Source organism: Musca domestica, unplaced genomic scaffold (assembly GCF_030504385.1).
Source record: "Musca domestica strain aabys unplaced genomic scaffold, Musca_domestica.polishedcontigs.V.1.1 90, whole genome shotgun sequence".
Taxonomy (NCBI): domain Eukaryota; kingdom Metazoa; phylum Arthropoda; class Insecta; order Diptera; family Muscidae; genus Musca; species Musca domestica.
The window spans coordinates 1,699,218-1,724,485 of record NW_026712436.1 but is presented as its reverse complement, the minus strand read 5'-3'; the positions used below and the strand labels follow the sequence as shown (position 1 = coordinate 1,724,485).

The window sequence follows — 25,268 nt, the reverse complement described above, 5'->3', positions numbered from 1 at the left end:
AATTTTATTGGGATCGGATAAGATTTGGATGTAGCTTCGATATATAACTTCGTCCGATTTACTTTTTATTGTGCACCAAACGTCTAATATTTATCCAAATGGGATGGAATTCGGCATATACGACCGAATTGAGTCTAGACGCTATTATGTCAAATTTGGTGAAGATCGGTTCAGATATAGCTATAGCTCCCATATATATTGTTCATCTGATTTGTTATGTTTGTTACCCACAGCCGTAATATGCACTCCGTAACAACGATATTCAGGGAAATATATCAAATACAGCTCACAAATATCTTTGCAAAATTTTATCGAGATCGGTTCAGATTTGGATATAGCTCCCATATATATCTTCGTTCCGATTTCATGTTAATTGTGCACCAAATGGGCAATGCAAGTCCGAATTTAAAAGATACAAATGCTTCGGCATATTTAGTCTTTTGAACTTTAAATTATAATTATAATCATAGAGTGTATGATTGAATTCTCCCGTAAAAACTTTTAATTGTTATGCGGAGCTCTACTAAATAAGCAAAGTGGTGTAGTCGGCCCCGCCCGACTTAAAGACTTTCTTTAATAGTTTTAGTACTCAAAATGAACAATTTGTTTATTATTTCATGGGCAAAACAAAGCTGCAGAAATGATAATTGAAAAATTAATGGCCTTTGCATCAAAAAGTCTTCAAACCCTTTCGTTTTGAAGTTTACTGAAGAACATATTAGTTAAACCGTTGCACAATGGCTCCGTATCATTTCAAGGTTTCCATATTTAAACCCTAGAAACCAGCGGTGAACTTAATACAAATTTCAGTCCATTCCAACACCCAACGGCATATTTTGTGGCAATTTGCATAGTACGAATTTTCCAAACCACCTCCTTCATTTAAAATCAAATTTAGTAACATTTAGTACTTCTCCTATAATTTTAGTACTCATTTGCAAAATCGTGCCACATTTCAATCCCAGGCTTCTATAGTTATCGCAATATAAAACTTCACGTTTTCCGGGATAGACCAGAATACCAAATTAAGTTCAATTTTTTTGATTGGCAACACCACTACCAGATCTCAATCCCAGATACCAACAGAAACCTCAATATCAAATTTCAGAATTTTATCTCTGTCCCTTCGGCTAATATCTAATTTAGTACCTTTCGAACAATTATAGTACACATTTCCAAAACCACCTCCATATCTCAATCTCAAATATCAACAGAGACCGCAATATCGAATTTCAGGATTCCCGCACCATACCTTCACACCATACCTAATTTTGTACCATTTAGTACTTCTCGTACGAATAAAGAACGCTTTACCCAACAACCTTCATTCATAAATCAGTACAAATGTAGTACACATTTCCAAAACAACGTCCATATCTTAACCACACACCCACACAGTGACATCTATTCCGGATTTCTGCTCTATTCCTTCACCCAATACCCAATTTAGTACATCTTAGACTTTTCGTATAATTAGAGTACACATTTCTGAAACCATCTGCATATCTCAATCCCAGATACCAACAGGGATTCCAGCCCTACCCATTGATTGAATACCAAAATTTAGTACCATTCAGTACATTTCATACTTTCGTTATAGTACACATATCCGAAACCATCTCCATATGTCCTGGCCACACATGAATAGCAACCCTAATACCCAATTTATGATTTCAAGCACTCTCTTTTTCTTTCTCTTTACCCAATACCAAATTGTATCAAATATAGTACCATTAAGTACTTTTCGTGTACTTGTAGTACACATTTCTAATTTATATTTACATTTTTCAAATTTAGTATCATTTAGTATCAGTTCGCTCACTTAGTACACTTTTCCCAAACCACCTGTATAGATAAAACTTTCTTTCAAAACTTGATTCTAATACCAAATTTTAAGTTTTTAACTCTATCCGTTCACATAATAACAACTGGTACCACTTTGGAAGTTTGGTACCATTTTAGAATTTTTCGTAACTTTTAAGTTCGAATTTCCAAAAACCCTTTGGTATATCTATTTCGCACTTTCTTTCTTTTTTCATTTTTTAAAATTTTGTTTATCCAATACAATGAATTTTATAATTTTTAGTACAATTTCGAACTTTTCTTGCCCTTTTAGAACGAATTTCCAGAAACCCAGCCTTATCACATTTGTAACGATTATTTCGATAAGTTGCGAATGGAATGAAAAAATAAAAACTTAAAATATCCTTCATTACATATTGAAGGGTATAGAAACCATACAGGGAGGATTATATTACAAAATTTACAATGACAATGATTATTTTTCCAAGGATGCTGATTTGTTTGTTGTTTATTTCATCCGATTTGCTTTATCTGATTTTCTGAAAGAAATCTTCTTATTTTACGTCAAAGAATGCATCGTTGATTACGTTTTATGTTTCTCTTCAAAAAAAAAAGTCAGCACAATGTCTGGCGGTTTATCTGTCTACAAAGCCATGCGTTTGTGCCCTCGAAGAAACTCCAGTCTAGTCTTTGTAAGATCGTCGCACATTTATCCTTAGCGGCAAACAGAAAAATTCTGTCATTAGCATATCTGGTAACGAGTTTAAAGAGTGGGATGTCAGTATTTCACTTTCGTTTATGTTCCGCGGCGTTGACAACAATATGTGGGGAATTTTGTAGAAGGAGGTTTGTCGGTCTGTAGCATGATGCTGTAATGAATCAATGATTAAAAAAAAAACTATAATAAAAACGGTTTGGGGCGCAACGAAGTTCCTACGTATTTCTCTATATTCTTCAAGATGTGATATTGAGTATTATAAGTTTCTTATTTGGTTTGTAACACCTCGACTTAACTCTTTAAGAGTTCATAATGTATGCATTAAAAAACAAGAAAAATGGGTTAATATATATCTATATGTACCTATGAAAGAGTAGTGAAATAGCTGACTGAGAATCAACGTCCAGACGAATCGGCTGAAGCCAGAATTTTTAAATTTTGCACGAGGGTCAGTCACGACATGCCTTGAGTTTCTAGAAAATTGAATACTTTGTATTGGACAAGCGGAATGACCTAGAACTTTGAAGTTTGGAATGGGATTCACTGATGGAGTGCAGGATAAATGTACCAAATGCCAACTTTAAGGTTACGAAAAGTTCTAAAATGGTACTAGTCTTCTAAAATTGTACCATTTGGTAGTATATATGAACGGATAGAGCTAAGAACTTGAAATTTGTTTTCAGAATCAGGGTTGGAAAGTACGTTTGATATGTGAAGGTGGTATATAGAAATGTATACTCAGTGTGTGAACTTACTAAGTGGTACTAAATTTAGAAGAGTTTGGTGTGGGGAGAACGGATGAAGCTGGAACATTGATATACAGTTTTGGGGCCCCTGTTGGTGGTTGGTTTGTGATAAAGAGCTGAAAGGTGGAGGCGAAAATGTATACTACAAGTGGTCGCTGTTCATGTGCAGACTGGACATATGGAGGTGGTTTCGGAAATGTGTACTATAATTTTACGAAAAGTACTGAATGACACTAAATTTGTTTTGAGTGAAGGTATTGCTAGAAACCGCAAATTTGATATAGAGGTCTCTGTTGGTATTTGGGATTGAGATATGGTATATTACAAATGTACGAAAAGTACTAAATGGTACTAAATTTGGTATTGAGTGAAGGAATAGAGCTGAGGAATAGAGGAAATATATATTCAGTCTGTGAACTTACTAAGTGGTACTAAATTTAGAAGAGTTTGGTTTGGGGAGAATAGATGAAGCTGGAACCTTGATATACTGTTTTGGGACCCCTGTTGGTGGTTGGTTTGTGATAAAGTTGGTTTCGGAAATGTGTACTATAATTTTACGAAAATTTTACGCAAATTTGATATGGAGGTTTCTATTGGTATTTGGGATTGAGATGGTATTGAAATGGTACTAAATTTGGTATTGAGTGAAGGAATAGAGCTGTAATCCTGAAATTTGATATGGATATCACTGTTGGTGTATGTGGTTGAGAGAAGTACAAGGTTTTGGATATACGTGGTATAGTTGTACTAAATGGTACTAAATTTGGTAATGGGGGAAATTATGAAGCTCAAATTTGATATTGAGGTGTCAGTTGGTATTTGGAATTGAGATATGAAGGTGGATTGGAAATACCTGCTATATTTGTACAAAAAGTAATAAATGACAATAAGTTTAGTATTGGGTGAACGAATTGGATTTGGGTTCTAAAATTTGATATTGAGGTCCCTGTTGATATCTGGAATTGAGATGGTTGAGTGGTTTCTGAAATGTGTACTGTAATTGTACGACAAGTACAAATTAGAGCTAAATTTCGTATTGGGTGAAATTTCGTACAGGTGTTGAGATCTGGTGGTGGTTTTCCGAATACGTACTAAAATTGTTCGAAAAGTACTAAATGGTACTTATTTTGGATCCCTGTTGGCGTGAAGGACACGGAGATGTCGATTGTTTTTTGATATGGGTACTGAATGTTACTAAATTTGGTATTGGGTGAAGGGATAGAACTGAAATTCCAAAATTTGATATTGAGGTCACTGCTGAACACAACTGTTCATTTTGAACAGAAAAATTGCAATGCAATGGTTTTACTAATATCCTCCTCGGTAAACTTTAAAATGAAATTTTTGGAGACTTCTTGGTGTAAAAGGTAGCATTTTTCCATTATTCCTTCCGAAAAAGAAAAAAAAACGTGAATAATATGCAAAACCTTGAAAGTCTGAAGTTTTAAAGTTTTTCTTAAAAGATTGAGTCAATCTGAACAAATTGTGCATTTTGATTAATAAAAAAAACTAACACGAACTTTTTGAACGAATGTAAAATATTATGGTGGACTTTTCCGGGTACTTGCTAGTATATATTTATAAGTTAAGTACGAAAAATCATCCCCAAATATGTTAAAATTGATCGAAATCGTTTCAGATTCATTTTTCTATTTTTGAACATAACCAGAGTTGTATAGGGCATATAATAGTCGACCCGCCCATCTTTGATGTTTTACTTACATTTTATTTCTTTTAATTTTTTTTATCAAATCATTTTATCACGGTTTTACACATTTCCATTTCGTTGACCTATCTTCATTCGACGTCTCCAACAGACGTGTGGTTTATTACAACAATTGTGTAGTACTTCTTCATTAGCATGGCCCGAATAAATCGCACGCACAACGTTTAGAGTCTGCAGCTGTTTTACAAATGAAAAAAAAAACTAAATTAAAAAACAGCTTTGTTACATTTCCATGGCAATAAACACACAGATCTGTTGATATTTACAATACATCATCCCAAACACTGCGAAGTGATATAGAGGAGATTTAAAAAAAAATGATTTTAATTTTTTTTTCATTTACATACAGATTGGCATTGTAACATTTGCGTTTGTTGCCTATAGCTAGCCAACTTCATACCAAACCCAAATGCTGGGAGTGTGAAAATTTTTGAAATGTATTTTCTCAAGAAAGGAGTGCTAAAGTGAGCTATGGATGTTTATGGAGATTTTTTTCTTTTTGTGTGTTTGAGTTATTTTTCTGTTTTGTTTTCCTGGAAATTTAATTAAATTTGCATGGTGTTTCAATATTCATAACTTGTTCTATATAATCCTGTAAATTTGAAAGTATTAAGTCTAACATCCAAATGAGACGGATTCGGCAATTTTCACATACCCTATATTGTGTCCTCCTTTACATATCATGGCCCGCATACTTTCCCTTCATTATTGCAACAAAAAAGGTTGCTCATTGCATTTATTGTGTAGCAGAATTTATTAATAAAACCATCTGCCAATATGAATAATTATCAGCGGTGAAAATATGAAATACCGCAAAAATCATCACTACACAAAGTATTTCTGCCCATAAACATCCATGCATCCAACTACCTACACGCATTTAAAACGCTTGTGCAATTACTTGTATGAACCGGGACAACTTCAAGATCTTGGCAAAAAAAAAAAAAAAAACGTTGAGTTAAGACCACCACGTGCGCTCATAGTTTGTTGGGCTGGCAGACAGACAGACCGACGTACAGACAATTGAATCTTAAAAGATCTGGACTGGTTTACAAGCGACTGCATATTTAGAAACGAAGAAGCAACCGCGGATAACAACAAATCATGGTTTGCTGCTCCTTTGGTGAGGCGCGAAACTGGTTTATTAGCTCATTCATGGAACATTGCAGACTTCTTTGTAACTTGGACTAAGGCATTTTCAGTTGGCAAGGGATCATCACAAAATACTAGCATGGGCTGGAATAAGAGAAATGAAGTTCCGAAATGGCTATATCTATATAGAGAGGTTGCAAATTATCAGTCGTTTTACCGACAGATATAAATCCTCCTCATTTCCACCAAACGAAATGGAATTTTTTGCCGACAGATGTATAGCCTCAGGCAATGTTCGATACTTTAATATATTTTCACTTCTGTTATGATCATTCAGATTGTTGAACCTCTATGGAGTAGGTTCCGAAGGAATACGCAAATATTTTCCATTTCGTAACGGACGTAAATAAATATGATATAAATATTGGGATGTTTGAGATATTGATAATTTTTAGGAAATGTTAAAATGTGCATGATGTACCAGATATAGTCGACGGAATTATTCCATTTTCATACCTCATCTAATACAGATAAAAATATTGCTATTGGAATAATTACAAGAAAATCGAACATTTGTATCCAATTTTATGGGAAATCATCAATTCCATATTTTTTCGTTCGTTCCCACGTTTCTCACACCCGCCCCTGCCGACCGAGGGGGCCACATCCCTATAGGTAGAGAGCGCGTACACACCAAAGTCCGGACTAAGGTGGGTTAGCAATGGTTTCGCACCGGCTACATAAACTACATCAGCCAGTGAATAAAATAATAAAAATAAAAGACACACACAGGTTAGTAAACATAAGTTAACAAGGTACAGATTTCTAAAATTGCTGCTCGTTGGCTGCGTCTACTGTACCGCAAAGCGAAATGTAGATCATGTGCCAGATGACCAAGCAGCTTAGAAATTTATAACAGAATTTCAATCTACTGTTTACAACTATTACTCAAAGGCGAGTTCTACTAGTTCCGCTTGGGGTGGTGAGATAAAAAAACCGCAACAAAGTCCAACGCCATAATTTTTACATTTTTTTTCGGAAATAGCATCAAATTGTAGAATAAGTTTAGATTTGTTCAAATTGGTCACCTTTGGTACGTATTATGGCCTTCAAACGGCCAATGAAATCGTCGCACACTGCCCGAATGTTGCTTTGCGGCATTTTGGCCCAATCCCGGCGAAGCACTTGCTTGAGGTGATCGAACCTTTGTTATTTTTTAGTGCCAAATTTGCTTTCCAGAATACTCCAGACACAATAGTCCAACGGATTGGTATCCGGAGATTTTGGTGGCCATTGTGCGCTGGAAATGAAGCGAGGAACCTAATTTTATAACCATTCTTGGGTTGCTTGTGCTGTTGGAATGTCCAAGGTCTACGGCCAAAATGTTTGCGTGACCAAGGCTTTAACCCTTTCAGTGTTTTTGTCAAATATATTTGACATTTAAAAGTACTCTCTTTCTTTGCAATTTTTTGTTTTTCTTACGAACCGTTATTTTTGATATTTTTTAATAACAGACACGTTCGCTATTTACAAATATTGCAGTTCTATTCTATTAGTTTCGTTTTCGAATTTCTGAGCACATTTTAGTAAATTAGTACGGAATTTCAGATTTTTATCTCGACAAAAATTTTCATTGACACTGAAAGGGTTAATACACCCTCCACAATAATAGTCGGCATTTTTTCTAATGCCGCTCATATTATTCGACATCGGCTGTTAAGGCGGCCCACACCATCACCATGACCGGCGCTTGAATTCAGGTGGCCAACTGAAGGTGCACATTTTCAGCTGATCTCTTTGGAAAGTAAACTCGATCATCATTCACTTTGTTTGTTTAAAAACTGCTGGACAATGAAGGTTTTCTCATCGGAGAAAACCAAATTCGGTAGTTCACCACTTTCGGCCAAGCGAAGCAACTCTTTAGCTCTTTTGAGTCTATTTTCTTTCGGTTGCAGTGTTTTTGCACTTTTCGGAATTTCAATGGCTTTACCCCGAGCTCATTTTTCAATATTTGCCGAATGGAGTCTTGCTATATGTTCAGCTCACGAGCCATTTTTCGGCCACTGTGACACGGGTTTCGATCAAGTCGCTACTTTACTCTTCGAACCATTTCTGCTGATGTTGCTGTTTTCTCCGTGCACTTCCTTGACGTCGGGCTACGTTACCAGTAACACGGTAACGAGCGATAGTACGAGACACAAACGATTTATTTACATTTAAATGCTGGAGTGCTCTAACGATAGCCACTTGTGGTTTTTCAGCCAAATATAAAGAAATCACACTATCACGCTTGAATTCCATCACGAATAACTTTTTTTCTGGAAAATTCTCACCAAAATGCTTTTGTACGCTTGTAAACAATATAATGAGCTGTTACTGGAGTAATTTTAACAGCTGTCGGACGAGTGAGTTAGAAAAGACAGAAGTTTGAGATTGGTTGCAGTTTTTTCATCTCACACTGTATAAGTATATAAGGCGCAATGACCAGAAGTTATGCACCGACTTCTACCATCTTCATACCAAATTTTGCGTTGGTTAAAATATTAGGATGTGTAAAATTTGAAAAGAATCGTATGCTTATTTCGCATTTTATGAGCGTTTTACTATTGAAATTATTGACCCTTGTGGAAAAGGTACCTGAGAGAGAGAGAGAGGGAGATCTGTCAGTTCTATCTTCTGTTGGTATAAATATTAAGATGTGCTAAATTTGAAGAATCTCGGACTATTATTTCACATTTTATTAGAGATATGATTATTCAAATTTTTGGACCCTTTGTGGGAGAGGTGCCAGAAGGAGTGGACCGATGTACCCCATCTCCACACTAGATCTTTTGTTGGTAGAAATATTAGGATGTGCCAAATCCGAAAAGAATCGGATGCTCGTTTCATAAGCGTCGTGATTATTTAAAATGTTAACCCTTTGTTGGGGAGGTACTAGAAGAAGTGGGCTATTTTCCCATCTGACGTAGCACTGTTACAAATATTAGGATTTACAAAGTTGGAACCAAATCGGAGGATCCTTTCTTTTTTCCATGAGGTAAATTAAATTAATTAAATGAGGTAAATTAAATTTTCTATATAAATGTTGATTTTTTTCTTTGGGGGGGAGAGGAACCGGAAGGAGAAGGCCGTCTCCGAACTCGATCTAAATTTGACAATAATATTATGATGTATCAAGTTTGGACAGAATCGGATGCTCCCTTCGTGGGTTATTGTGAGGCAAGCAAAAAAACCCCTAGATTAACTGCAAATGTCCTGAAACGAATTTCGGCCAAAGTGATCTAGGGTCTGAAAATGTTACTTATGAGGCACGATTCGGTCGTATCAATTGATATATAGCCTCTGTATTATCATCTCAAAGAAAAAAAAATAATTTTACAGATTCAGAAAATTAATTATAAACAATCTAAAATGTCTTTAAAAGGCACACAATTTCTAATTTTTCCAGAAATCTGTTCGTCGAAGTTTTTAAAAATTTAAACTATTTTTAAAAAATAAATTCAGCTACGTTCTTATTCTAATCGACAACTATTCTTAACTACAACAAAATCCAATTTTTTACTTGAAACAACATTTCACAAGAGACGTGTACATCACCTCTCTCCCCCCTTAAAATGCGTTTAATGTTGGTGCGTTGTTCGCCTGATTTCCGCAGGTTTTGTTTCGAACTCTTTCGCATTATTATTATCAATATATGTCATGTTATGAAATCACTCTGTCAACGGTCGGTTGTTTAGACTCACTTTGTCCAGCAAGATCGATACGACATTAATGGCAAAACAGGATATCACAGCAAGTTGTTTTACGCGAAAATGAAATTGAAGTCAGCACAAAGACATGTTTTTTGTTTCTAACTTGCTTTCGCTGGTGCACAGTGGGTCAATGCTAGAAAATTTGATTGTGTGATCGTTATTTAATGGAGAAAAAATAAATATTAATTATAATTAGATAACTAAGTGTATTTTTTTCTATGATTTGAGTGATCCAATGAAGGCCCTGCTCGCATTTTCACAAGGTGGCTGTAATTTGATATTTTTGAAATCTTAGCAAAAAGAAAAAAAATCTTGCAAAGTATTTCAATGTTGGTCAAAACTTTGAAATACTCGTAGCTAGTATACAACAGTAACCCTATCAATTCTGCATATTTTGATGGATAAATGGTCAAGCCTTATCTAAATTCACAATGCCATTCATTTCATTTAAAATTTCGGTCTGACTTAATTTGTTTTTTGGCTACTTTTGTTGTGATATTTTTACTCGAATCCCATCAATATTTTTAAAATCGGTGGTGTTAAAAATGATGGATTTTTACCAGAAAAATTTTAAGTCACTGTGCATCGTCATCTCTAACGGCAAACTGCGACAAGGTAAAAAAAAAAACAATTTAAATTTGTAATTATCAATGATCGGCACAAAACTTACCACCTGATCGTTGCTACAATTTCGCATTCGATTTATTTTTGCCGCCTCTTTTTGGTGTGTTGACAATCTGCTAAAAAAAAGAGACACCACCACCAATATAATTGCCATAAAAGTGTGCACACAACCCGGTATGACAGCTCCAATCGATGCGCTGCAGCGTTGTGCGGTGTTGCATTTCCGTTACCAATTTGGAAATTATCACACAAAAACTTAATCGAAAATAGATGCTGCGAGAAAAATCAAACCAAGAAATAATTTTTAGTGGTGGAATCGATCAATACCCTACAATTCTAAATATGTTGTGTTAAAAGGATCTTAGTCAGGGATCAGGGAACACATCCCCTAAAGAAGTTGCGAGATTATGCCTAATGACGAAGAAAATATGTTCATACCCTACACCACATAGTGGTAAGGGTATTATGGCTTTATGCATTTGTTTGTAACATAGGGAAGAAGCTAGATAGGCCCATAGTTACTTTTGAGGATTTTCATAGAATCACTTTCTTAGTCGATTTATGTATGTCAGTCCGTCCGTCCGCCCGTCAATGTATTTTTGTGAACAAAATGCAGGTCGCATTTATTATCCGATTGAAATTTTACAAACAATAATTGTTTGGGCCAAGGACGAACCCTATTGAAATTGGTGAAAATATGTTTAAATTTAGATATGGCTCCCATATACCGATTTCGGGTTAATTGTGCACCCAATGACCAATATTAGTTCAAATGACCTGAATTTTGGCATATCCGACCGAATTCAGTCTAGGAGCAAGTACATCAAATACGGTGAAAATTGGTTCAGATATAGATAGCTATAGCTCACATATATACAGGGTAAGATGAAAAATCTGCAACCAACTACAGACTGCTGTCATTTCTGTTCTGACAGCTGTTCAAATTATTCCAGTGACCGCTCATTATATTGTCTACTAGCGTACAAAAGCATTTTGGTGAGAATTTACCAGAAAAAAAGTTATTCGCGAAGGAATTCAAGCGTGATAGTATGATTTCTTTATATTTGGCTTGAAAACCACAAGTGGCTATCGTTAGAGCACACCGGCATTTAAATGTGAATAGTTCTTTTGTATCTCGTACCATCGCTCGTTACCGTGTTACTGGTAACGTAGCCCGACGTCAAGGAAGTGGACGGAAGAAAACAGCAACAACAGCAGAAATGGTTCGAAAAGTAAAAAAAGCCATTGATCAAAACCCGCGTCGCAGTGGCCGAAAAATGGCTCATGAGCTGAACATATCGCAATATTTCATCCGGCAAATATTGAAAAATGATCTCGGGGTAAAGCGGGGGAAATTGCAAAAAGTGCAAGAACTTACACCGCAACAGAAAGAAAATAGACTCAAAAGAGCTAAAGAGTTGCTTGGCTTGGCCGAAAGTGGTGAACTGCCGAATTGAGAAAACATTCGTTGTCCAGCATTTTGTAAACAAAAAAATTATTTACTTTAAGCTGAAAATGTGCATCTTCGGTTGGCCAACAGAACTCAAGCGCCGGCCATGGTGAGGGTGTGGGCCGCCATAACAGCCGATACGGAATAAATGAAGAATATTAACTCGAAAATATTTTGGAGGGAGTATTAAAGCCTTGGGCACGCAAACATTTTGGCCACAGACCTTGGACATTCCGACAGGACTCAGCACAAAAGCACTCAACACACGTCAACCAAGAATGGTTACAAAATGAGGTTTCTCGCCTCATTTCCAGCGCACTATGGCCAATCTCCGGATACCAATCGTCGATCATCTCACCCAAGTGTCGATCATCTCAAGCAAGCCCTTCGCCAGAATAGGTCAAAATACCGCAGAGCAATATTCGGGCAGCGTGTGACGTTTTCATTGGCTATTTGTGGGCCATAATTTGTGCCAAAGGCGACCAATTCGAATAAATCTAAACTTATTCTAAAATTCGATGCTGCTTCCGACATTTTTGCTTTCATTCAATAAGATTAAAAAAAATGTAAAATTTAAATTTAAAATTTTTATATCTGCGAAGCCCTTCTGGCACCACACCCACAAACGGTCTCAATATTCAATACTTTTATCTGTCAAAACTTTCGGATCAAGTCAGCGATTCTTTACAACTTCTAAATATTTCTCTCAATTAGAAACATGAGATGAATGTGCAATTTTTGGTTTCGCATAAAATTGGATGTAAATGTTCGATTTTTTTTTTTGCAATTTTGTCCATACCAATATTTGGATGAAGTATGAAAATGGAATACTTGGGTGTACTATATATATTACCTGATTTTAACATTTTAAGACATATCTCATATAAAGTGAAAGAAGTAACCAATATAGTCCGAACTTGGCACGTCGCAACATTTATTTGATATTGGACAATATTGGCCCATTCCTTCGGAACCTACTCCATGGAGGGTACTTTTTAACTTGTTTATATGCAATATCGGCAATGACACTATATACCTAAAATCAACGGTTTCAAAGGAATCTTAATCCGAAAATTTCAAAGAAAACGAGAGGCTTGCCCCTTCAATTTGGTTACTTTGTGATGTAAACTTTGAAAACGCAAAGTAACATTTTTATTGCTCTACTTTCATGATCTGCTGAATTTCATTGTGTTACAATCGATTGATCCACACAAAAATGCTATATCCTCTCCTGGTAGTGATCCTGGCCATACAAATGTAATGAAAGTAAAGTTGTTATGTGTCAATTACCATTGCATGGCATTAATGTGACCACAATCTGTAAGTATGTACGTGTGTGTGTGTGTTTGTATTTCTGTGCACATTTTTTTTGCTCACGAAAAATTGTTCATATTTACGAAACAAAATTCACTTTTAAGTTACAGCAAACAGTCTGCAAAAGAAAATTATGCGTAAAACTGGCTCCGCCATCCATCTCCACGATTTCAGGTTATGTTTGGCAAAAATGATAATAATGCATTTTCTGGCCAAAGATGATAATGACGATGATGATTATTATCTTCCAGGCAAATAAAAAAACAATCAACGAAATGTTTGGACACAAATGTTGACAAACATGTTGCTCGGTAGCACACAATATCAAACATTTTGTGTTGTACTGCATGTGTGTTTGGTGAACTAGGTTGTGTTTATGGTTCGATGAGGTTTGTTTTCGTAATAATGATGTTCACATGCCTCCTGTAGTTGGTTTGATAAGAATATTTCCATTTGAACATTAAATCAAGTTCTATGCATTGTGGTGCATTTTGTGTGTCGCACATTTTTTTTGGGAAAGGTCATGGTGGCTTATAAAAAGTGTTATATACAGTGGATCACAATAATTTTAAACTAATATGAGGGATTTACTGACTGGCTAATTCATTAACTCCTAGAGGAAGCGGATGAAGCTGGAATCTTTAAATTTTGAATTGTGGTCAACATAGGGGCGAATATTGTGAGTCTTTTGTTATTCAATGCATGTGTGTGCACCAGAAGGTGTGGACTGATGTATTCCATCTTCATACCAAATCTTGAGTTAATAAAAATATTGTGATTTGTGTGATTTGGAGGCAATCCGACTCCTACAACGCATTTTAAAAGAGTTATAATTATTCTAAATTTTGACCCGTTGTATGGGAGGTGGGTCGATATCTAGAATCTTCACAGCATATAGCAATGTGCAGAATTTGAAGACAATCCGACCCTTGTTTTACATTTTACAATTATTCAAAATTTTGACCCCTTGTAGGGGAGGTACTTAATGGAGTGGGCTGCATCTGACCTAGCCCTGATTGGGATTTTCAAGGTTTGCATAAAATCGAATGATTTTTTCTTTTTCTATGGGGTGAACTATATTCTTTGAAATGGTACTAAATGAGGTATTTGGGTAAGGGATTAAATAGGATGCCTAAAATTTGACATTAGGATTACCTTTTCTGCGGTTTGGTTGCAACATGACGGGTGATTTGGATTCGTACCAAAAAAGTACGTACGTACGTTCGTAGTACAAAAGTACAACTACATTTTTTGTGAAGAGAAGTAGATGGCAATTTGAAATTTTGTATTGGGGTCCCGTGGCTGGTAAGTTTGTGAGGTGGTTTTGGAAATGTGTACAACAAGTGCGCGAAAAGTGCTAAATAGTACTACATTTCGAACATTTTGGTATTGGGTGAACAGATAGAGCTGTTCATGTGTAGCCTGGACATATGACGGTGAGTTTTGAAATGTGTACTAAAATTGTACGAAAGGCACTAAATAGTACTCAATTTCGCATTTGGGGAAAGAATAGAGCTGAAATTTGATATTGATGTCACTGTTGATCTGGATCTGGAATTGAGATATGGAAGTGATTTTGAAAATTGGTACTATAATTGTACGAAAAGTACTAAATTTGGTATTAGATGAAGGAATAGAGGGGAAATTCTGAAATTTGGTATAGATGGTGCCTGTGGTTGAGATATAGAGCTGGTTATGGAAATGTGTTCTATAATTGTACGGAAAGTACTAAATAGTACGAAATTGTGTATTGGGCGAAGGGATAGAGCTGGATTCCCGCAATTTGATATTGAGGTCTTTGTTGGCATCTGGAATTGTACGAAAATTATTAAATAGTATTATATTTAGTATTGTGTGAAGGTGTAGAGCTGAAATGCCGAATCTTGATTCTGTGTTCTCTGTTGATATCTAGGATTAAGATAGCGAGGTGGTTTAGGAAATGCGTACTAAATCTATTCTAAATTGAGTCTTGGGTGAAGGGGTAGAGCTGAAATCCCATAATTTAATATTGTGGTTTCTGTTGGTATCTTCAATATTTAACTCAGTTTTTACTTATATCCTCCTCGGTAGACTTAAAAATGAAAGATTTTGAAGACTTTGTGGTGCAAACGGTAAACATTTTCCTATTATTCTTTCCGAAAAAGGATAATCTTCAGAAATACAGAGTAAGATAAAAAAACTGCAACTAAATTTATTGAATGAAAGCAAAAAATTTCGGAAATAGCATCAAATTTTAGAATAAGTTTAGATTTCTTCGAATTGGTCATCTTTGACACGAATTATGGCCTTCAAACGGCCAATGAAACCGTCACACGCTGCCCGAATTTTGCTCTGTGGTATTTTGGTCCATTCCAGGCGAAGCGCTTGCTTGAAGTGACCGACACTTTGGTATTTTTTAGTGTCAACCTTGCTTTCCAAAATACTCCACACACAATAGTCCAACGGATTGGAATCCGTAGATTTTGGTGGCCATTGAGCTCTGGAAATGAAGCGAGAAACCTCATTTTGTAACCATTCTTGGGTGACGCGTGCTGAGTGCGATGGTTCTGAGTCCTGTTAGAATGTCAAAGGTCTGCGTCCAAAATGTTTGCATGCCCAAGGCTTTAATATACCTTACAGAATATTTTCGCGATAAAATTCGGCATTTATTCTGATGCCACGGTCGTTTAATACGAGAGGAGAGCGACCATCGGCTGTTATTACAGCCCACATCATCACAATGGCCGGCGCTTGAGTTCTGGTGGCCAACCGAAGGTGCACATTTTCAGCTGACCTCTGTGGCAAGTAAACTCGATAATTTTGTTTGTTTAAAAAGTGCTGTACAACGAATGTTTTCTCATCGGAGAAAACCAAATTCGGCGGTTCACCACTTTCGGCCAAGCGAAGCAATTCTTTAGCTCTTTTGAGTCTATTTTCTTTCTGTTGAGGTATAAGTTCTTGCACTTTTTGGCATTTCAATGGCTTTACTCCGAGCTCATTTTTAAATATTTGCCGAATGGAATATTGCGATATGTTCAGCTCACGAGCCATTTTTCAAGTCGCTTCTTTACTTTTCGAACCACTTCTGCTGATGTTGCTCTTTTCTTCCGACCACTTCGCTGACGTCGGGCTAGCTACCAGTATCACGGTAATAAGCGATGGTATGAGACACAAAAGATTTATTCACATTTAAATGCTGGAGTGCTCTGACGATAGCCACTTGTAGTTTTCCAGCCAAATAAAAAGAAATGACACTATCACGCTTGAATTCCATCGCGAAAAACTATTTTTCTGGATAATTCTCACCAAAATGCTTTTGTTAGTTTGTAAACAATATAATGAGCTGTCAATGGAATAATTTTAACAGGTGTCGGACGAGTAGCTTAGAAATAACAGCAGTCTGAAGTTATTGCAGTTTTTTTATCTCACTCTGTATATAAAACCTTAAAAATCTGAAAAGTACGATATATGAAGTACGATATATGAAATTTTGATTTAATAATTTTGCCAAACTAAAAAAATATAGCATTTTGGGTACTAAAAAGGCCTAACACGAATTGTTGCAACGAAACCTCAAATTTTCAGGCGGACTTTTAGTTTATGAAGTCGCGTGTACTTGCTAGTTTGAAATAAAAAACTAATACTTCTTTTTACATTGTAAAATAAGGCACATGTTTCTGCTATACAATTTTCGATTTTAGTCGTTGGGCATAACTACGTTCATCATAAATAGATACTTCGATGGTAATATTTATTTCAGTATTTCTATTTTCTGATTTGTATAACACTTATCCCCCACTGTTAATTGGTTCAAACCTCGTTGTTCGAACATTCAACATTATACAATATTCCAGTATGAACACATACAATTTGTTTGCTCGACAGCCAATAACAAACTTCGCGCCATACCATCCGTCCATCCATCCATCCATCCGCCTGCATGGACAACAAACCAAAAGTAAACAACAAACCAATTCAAGCAACCATTTTTCATTTTTGCATTTTCAATTACCTTTCAGACTTTGAGACGTACGGACGTCGAACAGGTAGCGCGCAATGTGAATAAGAGAAAATAACAAAAGAAGAAACAAAAATAAACGTAACAAAAAAAAAAAAAACTAGTTAACGCATATTAAAAAAATAACTCAATGCAATATGTAAATAGAAAACACGGAAATAGAAATAAAGCAACGTTTAAAAATAGAAAAATAAAGAATTAAAAATAACGCATAATAAATAGTCGAGTGAATCATTTATATCTGTTATGATGTGAAATTTTATGAAGAAATATTAAATCTTCTTCTTGGAAAAAAAATATTTCACACATGGATAGCAAGCAAAAATATAAAAAATCAACAACACCAACAACAAAGTGCAATATATTTTCTGGCGTAAAGTGTATTTGTGAATAAATGTGAGTTTTTTTTTTAAAAGTGAATAAAAATTTGAATGGCTGCTGTTCATGAGATATACATACATGCCATTTATTTGAAAAGAAAAATATACTTCACCGAAAAATGTCATTACAGTACGAGCTCAATCAATGCAATGTTGGAATACAAATAATCAACAATAGATCCTGAAATGGAAGAAATTTTAAAATATTTAAGGATTTGAGAAAAACGGACCGTATTTTCGTATTTTTTGAGAGTTATGTCACGATCTTTTCCAGTCTAAAATTTTAGTAATCAAAATGCACAATTTTAGACTTTCAAGGTTTTATATATTATTCAAGCTATTCCTTTTTCGGAAAGAATAATGGGGAAATGTTTACCTTGTACACCAAAAAGTGTTCAAAATCTTTCATGTTGAAGTTTAACGAGGAGGATATTAGTAAGACTATTTCAATGTCTCCCCATATGCAAGCATAGAAACCAACATTGACATCAATATCAAATTTCAGGATATCACCTCTATTCCTTCAACCAATACAAAATTTAGTAGTACTTAGTACACCAAAACCGCCTACACATTTTAATTCTAGATAGCAACAGAGACCTCAATATCAAATTTTGGGCTTCCTGCTCTACAGGGTGAGATAGAAAAAACTGCAACAAAGTCAAACGACATAATTTTTAAATTTTTTTTTATAAATTTTATTGAATGAAAGCAAATAATGTCGGAAATAGCAAAACATTTTAAGAATAAGTTTAGATTTATTCGAATTGGTTACCTTTCTCACGAATTATGCCCTTCAAACGGCCAATGAAACCGCCACACTCTGCCCGAATGTTGCTCTGCGGTATTTTGGCCCATTCCCGGCGAAGCGCTTGCTTGAGGTGGTCGACACTTTGGTATTTTTTATTGCAAACCTTGCTTTCCAAAATACTCCAGACACAATAGTCCAACGGATTGGTATCCGTAGATTTTGGTGGCCAATGTGCGCTGGAAATGAAGCGAGGAACCTCATTTTGTAACCATTCTTGGTTGGCGCGTGCTGAGTGCGATGGTGCTGAGTCCTGTTGGAATGTCCAAGGTCTGCGGCCAAAATGTTTGCGTGCTCAAGGCTTTAATACACCTTCCAGAATATTTTCGCGATAATATTCGGCATTTATTCTGATGCCACGGTCGATTAATACGAGCGGAGAGTGACCATCGGCTGTTATGGCGGCCCACACCATCACCATGGTCGGCTTTTGAGTTCTGGTGGCCAAATTTTGTATTTCAAGCACAATATATTTACCCAATACCAAATTGTAGCAAATATAGTACTATTTAGTACATTTCGTGCACTTGTAGTACACATTTTCAAAACCACTTTTTTATCACAAAACTACCACCAAAGGGACCCCTATAGAAAATTTCAAAAATCCAGCTTCATCCATTCAAACTAAACCAAACTGTTCCAAATTTAGTACATTTCGCACACTTGGTTCTCATACCAAATTTAAGGTTTTTAGCTCAATCCATTCGCATAATACCAAATGGTGCCCTTTTAGAAGTTTAATACCATTTTAGAATTTTTCGTAACCTTAAAGTTCGAATTTTCGAAACCCCTTTTGGTACATCTATCCTCTACTCTAGCAGTCACTCTCATTCCAAATTTCAGAACTTTAGGTCATTTTGTGTGTCCAATACAATATATTTAATTTTTTGTACATTTTAGTACTTTTCATACCCTTTTTGTAGAAATTTCCGAAAACTCTTTGGTCCATCTATGCTCCACTGTAGCAGTGACTCTCATTCTAAATTTCAGAATTCTTCATTCATTCCGTTTGTCCAATACAGAATATTTAATTTTTTGTACATTTTAGTACTTTTCGTATCCTTTTATCACACGCCTACCCACCAAAACTGGCCTTCATGCAAAATTTCAAGATTCTAGCTTCAGCCGTTTCGTCTGAGTGTTGATTCTCAGTCACTTTTGAATACTTTTTACATAAAACGATTGCATTAATTGAGCTCGTACTGTATGTAGTGTTTTGAAAAGTGAATACAATTTAAATTTTAAAAAAATTTTCCAGCAGTTCAAATAATCATGCAGTGAATCTTTTTAATGGTCCATCATAAAACAAACAAGCCGGCTCATTGGATATAAATCACAATAACAACAACAACAAATTTAAATACAAAAAATTTCGAAATATCATAAAACTGAACACTTTTTTCGTTTATTTGGAAAAAAGTGCCAAAATTCAGTTTATTTTTTCCTGCTCGTACTCTGGCTCTTAAAAACGGAAACAACAAGTTTTGGCAAAAATTTTTGAAATACAAAATAAAAAATTTTGCATTAAAACGTAACGAAAAAAAAAATAACAACGAAGAGGCCTCCCCCCAACAAAAAAGAGATCAAAACAAGTATTGAGAGATTGTGATATATAAAAAAGTTAAATTAAAAATAAATTAAAATTTCCATTAAAATTTGTGTGTGTGTGTGATTGCGTCAATTACTTGGAAATTTTATGAGGCTGAGTTTTGAACTGGTATTAATTTTCAAGAATTGAATTTTATGTGGTGCACATGCAAAAAAAGTTATTAAAAACCTGTTTTGAAATTTATAACACTACTATCAAATAAGAGTTATAAAAAAATAAAATTGAAAAAAAAAACAAACTCAAAATTGTGATTGGTCTAATAAAAATTAAAATACAATTGTCGAAATAATCAGCTTTACTACTTTGAGATAAAATTTAAAAAAGTAAAAATAACTTAAAAAATAGATATCTATTCCAAAACCAAATTATTCGAATGAAAAGTATTATTAAAATTACTAAAGAAATCTAAAGGAAAATTTTCAATATTCTCAATTGGAGCAAAACAGACAGAAATAAATTATGCATGCCACAACAAAATTCAAAGAAAACTGAATGCATATTCTCAATATTAAAGTGAAAATTAAATAGAGCCGAACATTGTAAAAACAAAAAACAGAAAAAATAGCAAGAATTAAAAAAGAAAACAATAACAAAACCCATCAAAAGTATTTCAAATCGCCAATTGCTAAAGCAAACTTCGCTCATTATTAAATTTCGCTAAATGCCGGCCACAACGCAATGCAGGTTTGAGGTCTCTGCAGTTAATTGGTCTTAATTAGCTCACATTGTAAACAAAAACAAAATACCAGCAGCTTCATCTACCATTACCACCGGTATATGCAGTGGCAGCAACACCCACCACATTGTATGTTGGACCCTTTTGCCACAAAAGCACAGACACATACACACAGAAACATACATCACCAACGTCATCAACAAACATCAGCAACACAATTCTTATTCTCATCAACGTTTTTGTGTTAATGTTTTAATTTATTTCAACTCAATTTTTGTTGAAGTGTTATTTAAACAACGCCACACCACACCATACCACAAAGAGCAACAACAACACCAACAACCAAGAAATACCACCCAGCTAATGAAAAACGTGTTAATTGTTGCAAATATTTTATTATCATCATCGTCATCATGTATCTAATACAGGTGAGAATTTATTTTAATTTTTCTTTATTTTTCATTTCTTCTTTGTCTTCTTCTCTTTGTATTTATATTTTCTTATTTATATTTAGTTAAGGTTATTTGTTTCTTTTCTTCACAATTTGTTGTTGTCCACCAGCGTTGTCTCTTCACCACCAGACAATCCAACATTTTTAACACCTTTAGGTTTGTTTTCTATTTTCTTAAGCAGTTTTGTTTTTGTTTGATTTTCTTTGAGTCCAATGTCTTGAGGAAAACCAAACAAACACACACACACTCACCTTAAACATTTGGTTTTGGTTTTCATGCGTTGGGGTCACTGTGTCTTCAGGGCAGACATGTGAGCGACCCAAAACCACCTCGCATTACAACCCAAAAACAACAAAATAAAAATTAATTTCTACTTCTTTTTTAACAAGAAACAGGTGAAAATTTGCCAGAAATCGGGAGCAGAGGGCTATTTCGGACATTAGAATATAGCGGGGTTCAAGCAGAGAAAATAACATGGAAGAAAATTATGGTAATGGCGAAACCTCTTTTTTGCATGGGGAAAAGGTCATTCCTTCTTCCCTCTCTTTTTTCTCATTATACCCTACAACACTATGTGTTGGGGGTTTGATTGGGTCAACAATAATGTAACACCTGAAAATAATGGTTTCCGACATAGGAATCTTCCTATCTCGCCGAGCTGAGTCGATCTCGTATGTCCGCCCATCCGTCTGTTCGTTTTTCCATGTTAATTTGTTATCACGCTACAGGTCGCAATTGTGGCCCTATCCTCACGAAATTAAAAATGGAGGTGGGGTTAGGGTCAGAATAGAATTGTTTTTGGAGATTATTGCACAATATTTAGGGACCAAAAAATTGTTTGCCGATTTTGCAGTTGCTCTATAGGTCACAATTATGAACCAATCGATGCGGAAATTTGCATGGAGTTAGAGTTCATGGCTAGGCAGACGCTAACCAATTTCAATGTTAATCGGACAATATTTAGCGGATAAAATAAGCAATAACTTTTATGTCAAAAAATACGAAAAATTCCACTAAACCGCGAATATTTTTTATTCCGGCCAAATCACAACTACATTAAAAGGTCTCTTCTGACCATTACAGTAATGCTAATAGCCAAGATATCGGATATGTAGCAAAATAGGTACAATATATATGTGAAATAAATAGATCTTAGTTATTCTCCTTAAATATTATATTCTCCGTAAATATTAGGCAAATTCTCCCAATCAAAAATCTAAGGGTAACATTTGGGAGGGGCGCTTTGATATTAGTTCAAAATCGAAATATTCCAAAATGTATTTGGACATAAAGGGGGCTTTCAACATATTGTAGTTTTGTTGGGTATCACATGGTCGGCCAAGCAAGATTAAAGCCTTTGCTTACTTGTTTTCTAATAATATGTTCATTTCGCCACCAGAAACTACTTGAAAACCGCAGTCAATCCTCCGCTTTTAACAAGGAGTTGGTACTTAACATCCTACCCTTAAGAACCAAAACAACAGTTGTTATGGTCTTTGGAACATAAAACACTTCATTTTTATACCCTCCACCATTGGGCTGTTTCATACATACTGAATATTACATATATAGGGTAAGCAATAACCGTGAAATCGGGCAAAGAAGTATATCGAAGGTATATAAAATTCTGAACCCATCTCGATAAAATTTGACAGAAGAATTTTCGGGCAGTATTTGATGTCTGGTATTAAATATCATTGTTGTAGAGGGCATATTACGCATGTGAGGGACTTTAACACCAAATCGGATAAAACATATATATATATCTGAACCGATTTTCTCCAAATTTGATGTACTTTCTTCTAGGCTGAATTCGGTCGGATGTTCCAAAATGCAGTCGATTTGGGTTGATATTAGCCATTTGGTGCCCAAAAAAAACCTAAAATCAAATAAAGATATACATGGAAGCTATATCCCAACCCGAATCGATTTTGACAAAATTCGAAACACTTATTTCTGAGCTGTGTCTAAAGGCTGGTACCAAAGATTATTGTTGTGGAGTGCATATTATGAATGTGAGGGACTTTAACACCAAATCGGATGAAACATATATATGGGAGCTATATCTAGATTTGAATCGATTCTCACCAATTTCAATCGGGTTCGTCCTTTGTGCAAGTCAAAGTTGTTTGGAAAATTTCATCTCAATCGGATAATAATTGCGACCTGCATTTTGTTCACAAAAATACATGAAAAGACGGCGGGAGGGAAGGACAGACGGATTAAATCGACTCAGAAAGTGATTCTATTGAGATCCTCAAAAGCAACTATGGGTCTATATCGCTTCCTTCTCCATGTTACAAACAAATGCATAAAGACATAATAGTCTTATCTTATCAGACAGACAGATGAACGGACATAGAATTGTGTGCTTATCAAGAATATATTCACTTTGTGTGGTCTCAAAATTTATATTTTCGATGTAACAAACCGAATGACAAACTTAATATATTAATGTCCAGGTTTTTGGAATTCGTACCGAAGGGTATGAAAAGTACTAAAATGTACAATAAAGTAAATACTTTTTATTGGACAATCACAATGAACTAGAATTCGAAAAATTTGGAATAAGAGTCAGCGATGGAGTGATGGATAGATGTTGCAAAGGGTTTTTGGAAATTCGAACATTAAGGTTTCGAAAAGTTCTAAAATGGTACTTAACTTCTAAAGTGGAACAATTTGGAATTATGTTAAAGGATAGTGATAAAAACCTGATATTTGGGATGAGAATCAAGGTTGGAAAGTAATTTTGATATGTGAGAGTGATTTTGGAAATGTGTACAAAATGTACGAACAGTACTAAATTATACTAAATATGTTACAGTTTTATTTAGGGTGGACAGATGAAGCTGGAAATTTGAAATTTTGTATTGAGGTCCCTTTTAGTGGTTGGTTTGTGATAAGGAGGTGGTGTAGGAAATGTACATAATTTAGTACAGTTTGGCATTGGGTGATACTGCTTGAAATCTGAAATTTGGCATTAGGATCACTGTTAGTGTGTAGGGTTTAAATTTGGAGGTGATTTTGGAAATACGTACTAAGCATTTCTAAATGGTACTAAATTTGGTAGTTGGTGAAGGGATAAGGCTGGAATCCTCAAATTTTATACCAAAGTCTCGATTGGTATATGGTATTGAGATAGGAAGGTGGTTTTGGAAATGTGTGCTACAAATATGCGGAAAGTACTAAATAGTAATATATGTGCCATTCGGTGAAGGAATAGAGCTGAAGCTCTGAAATTTTATATTGAGGTTACTGTCGGTTTTTTTAGGGTTTACATATGGAGACATGGACTTTGGAGGTACCATTATATGGCGACTATTCCAAAATATAAACCTATGTTGAAATTTTTGTGTAAATTGATTCTCTACCCCCCCCCCCCCCCCCCCCCCAAATCGATAGGAAAATGTGGTTGAGAATCCCCAAATTAGTACGTACCTTAATATGGGCCCTACACCGATACATTGGCCAACAGTGAACACTTTCTGCGAAGAAGTTTTCTAGCAGCCTTAGAAACCAAGATGCCAACTAAGGGACAAATCAATTGAAAAATGCAGCTAAGACCTTGGAAATAACTGAAACAGAAGGTGTACCCCTTAATATGAGGATTATAGCAAAACGTGGTCCTATATTGATGACAAAAAAGTAAAAAAAATACTTGAAAATCTGGGGTTATCCCCTATATAGTCCTAAAGATGGATCGATATGACCCATATTTTGTACAAATGATTTTACATTTAACCCATAGTCCTGTATCAAATTTTAAAGCTCTTTTTTAAATTTCGCACAATATAGATCAAATGAGCATTTGAGGCCATTGGTGTAGTCAAAGGCTATAATAATGGATCCTAAAAATCCACACCTGGGAATCCAAAACCTTTTTAGTATTTTGATCTACTAATCGAACACTATAAGCTCCACCTGGAATTTGAGAATTTTTTGCCCAAAATGCAAGAGTTTGACTTGCCTTATAACATTTTATTTCACGTTCGGGGCCAGTCAATTCGGCCGCATAAATCGTACTCTTTTACACCTTTAGATTATTTTTTGTGGGACTATGTTAAAGCTTATGTCTATACAGACGAACCCGCTTCAATTGACGTATAGGAAGGCAACATTGA

The 25,268-nt window shown here is 35.2% G+C and overlaps 1 protein-coding gene across 2 annotated transcripts in view; it reads left to right on the top strand.

Moving 5' to 3' along the window:
* Nucleotides 1-25,268, top strand: part of LOC101899622 (supervillin) — a 668,298-nt gene that overhangs the window by 51,247 nt on the left and 591,783 nt on the right. Inside the window, exon 1 of one of the 2 annotated variants that reach the window (XM_011292396.3) lies at nt 20,263-21,123. The exons of the other annotated variant lie outside the window; for it this stretch is intronic. Within the exon in view, the coding sequence (XP_011290698.1) occupies nt 21,109-21,123 (15 nt within the window). The 5' untranslated portion in view covers nt 20,263-21,108. Of the gene's footprint in view, nt 1-20,262; nt 21,124-25,268 lie in introns of those variants that run through there. 2 annotated transcript variants of the gene reach the window in all.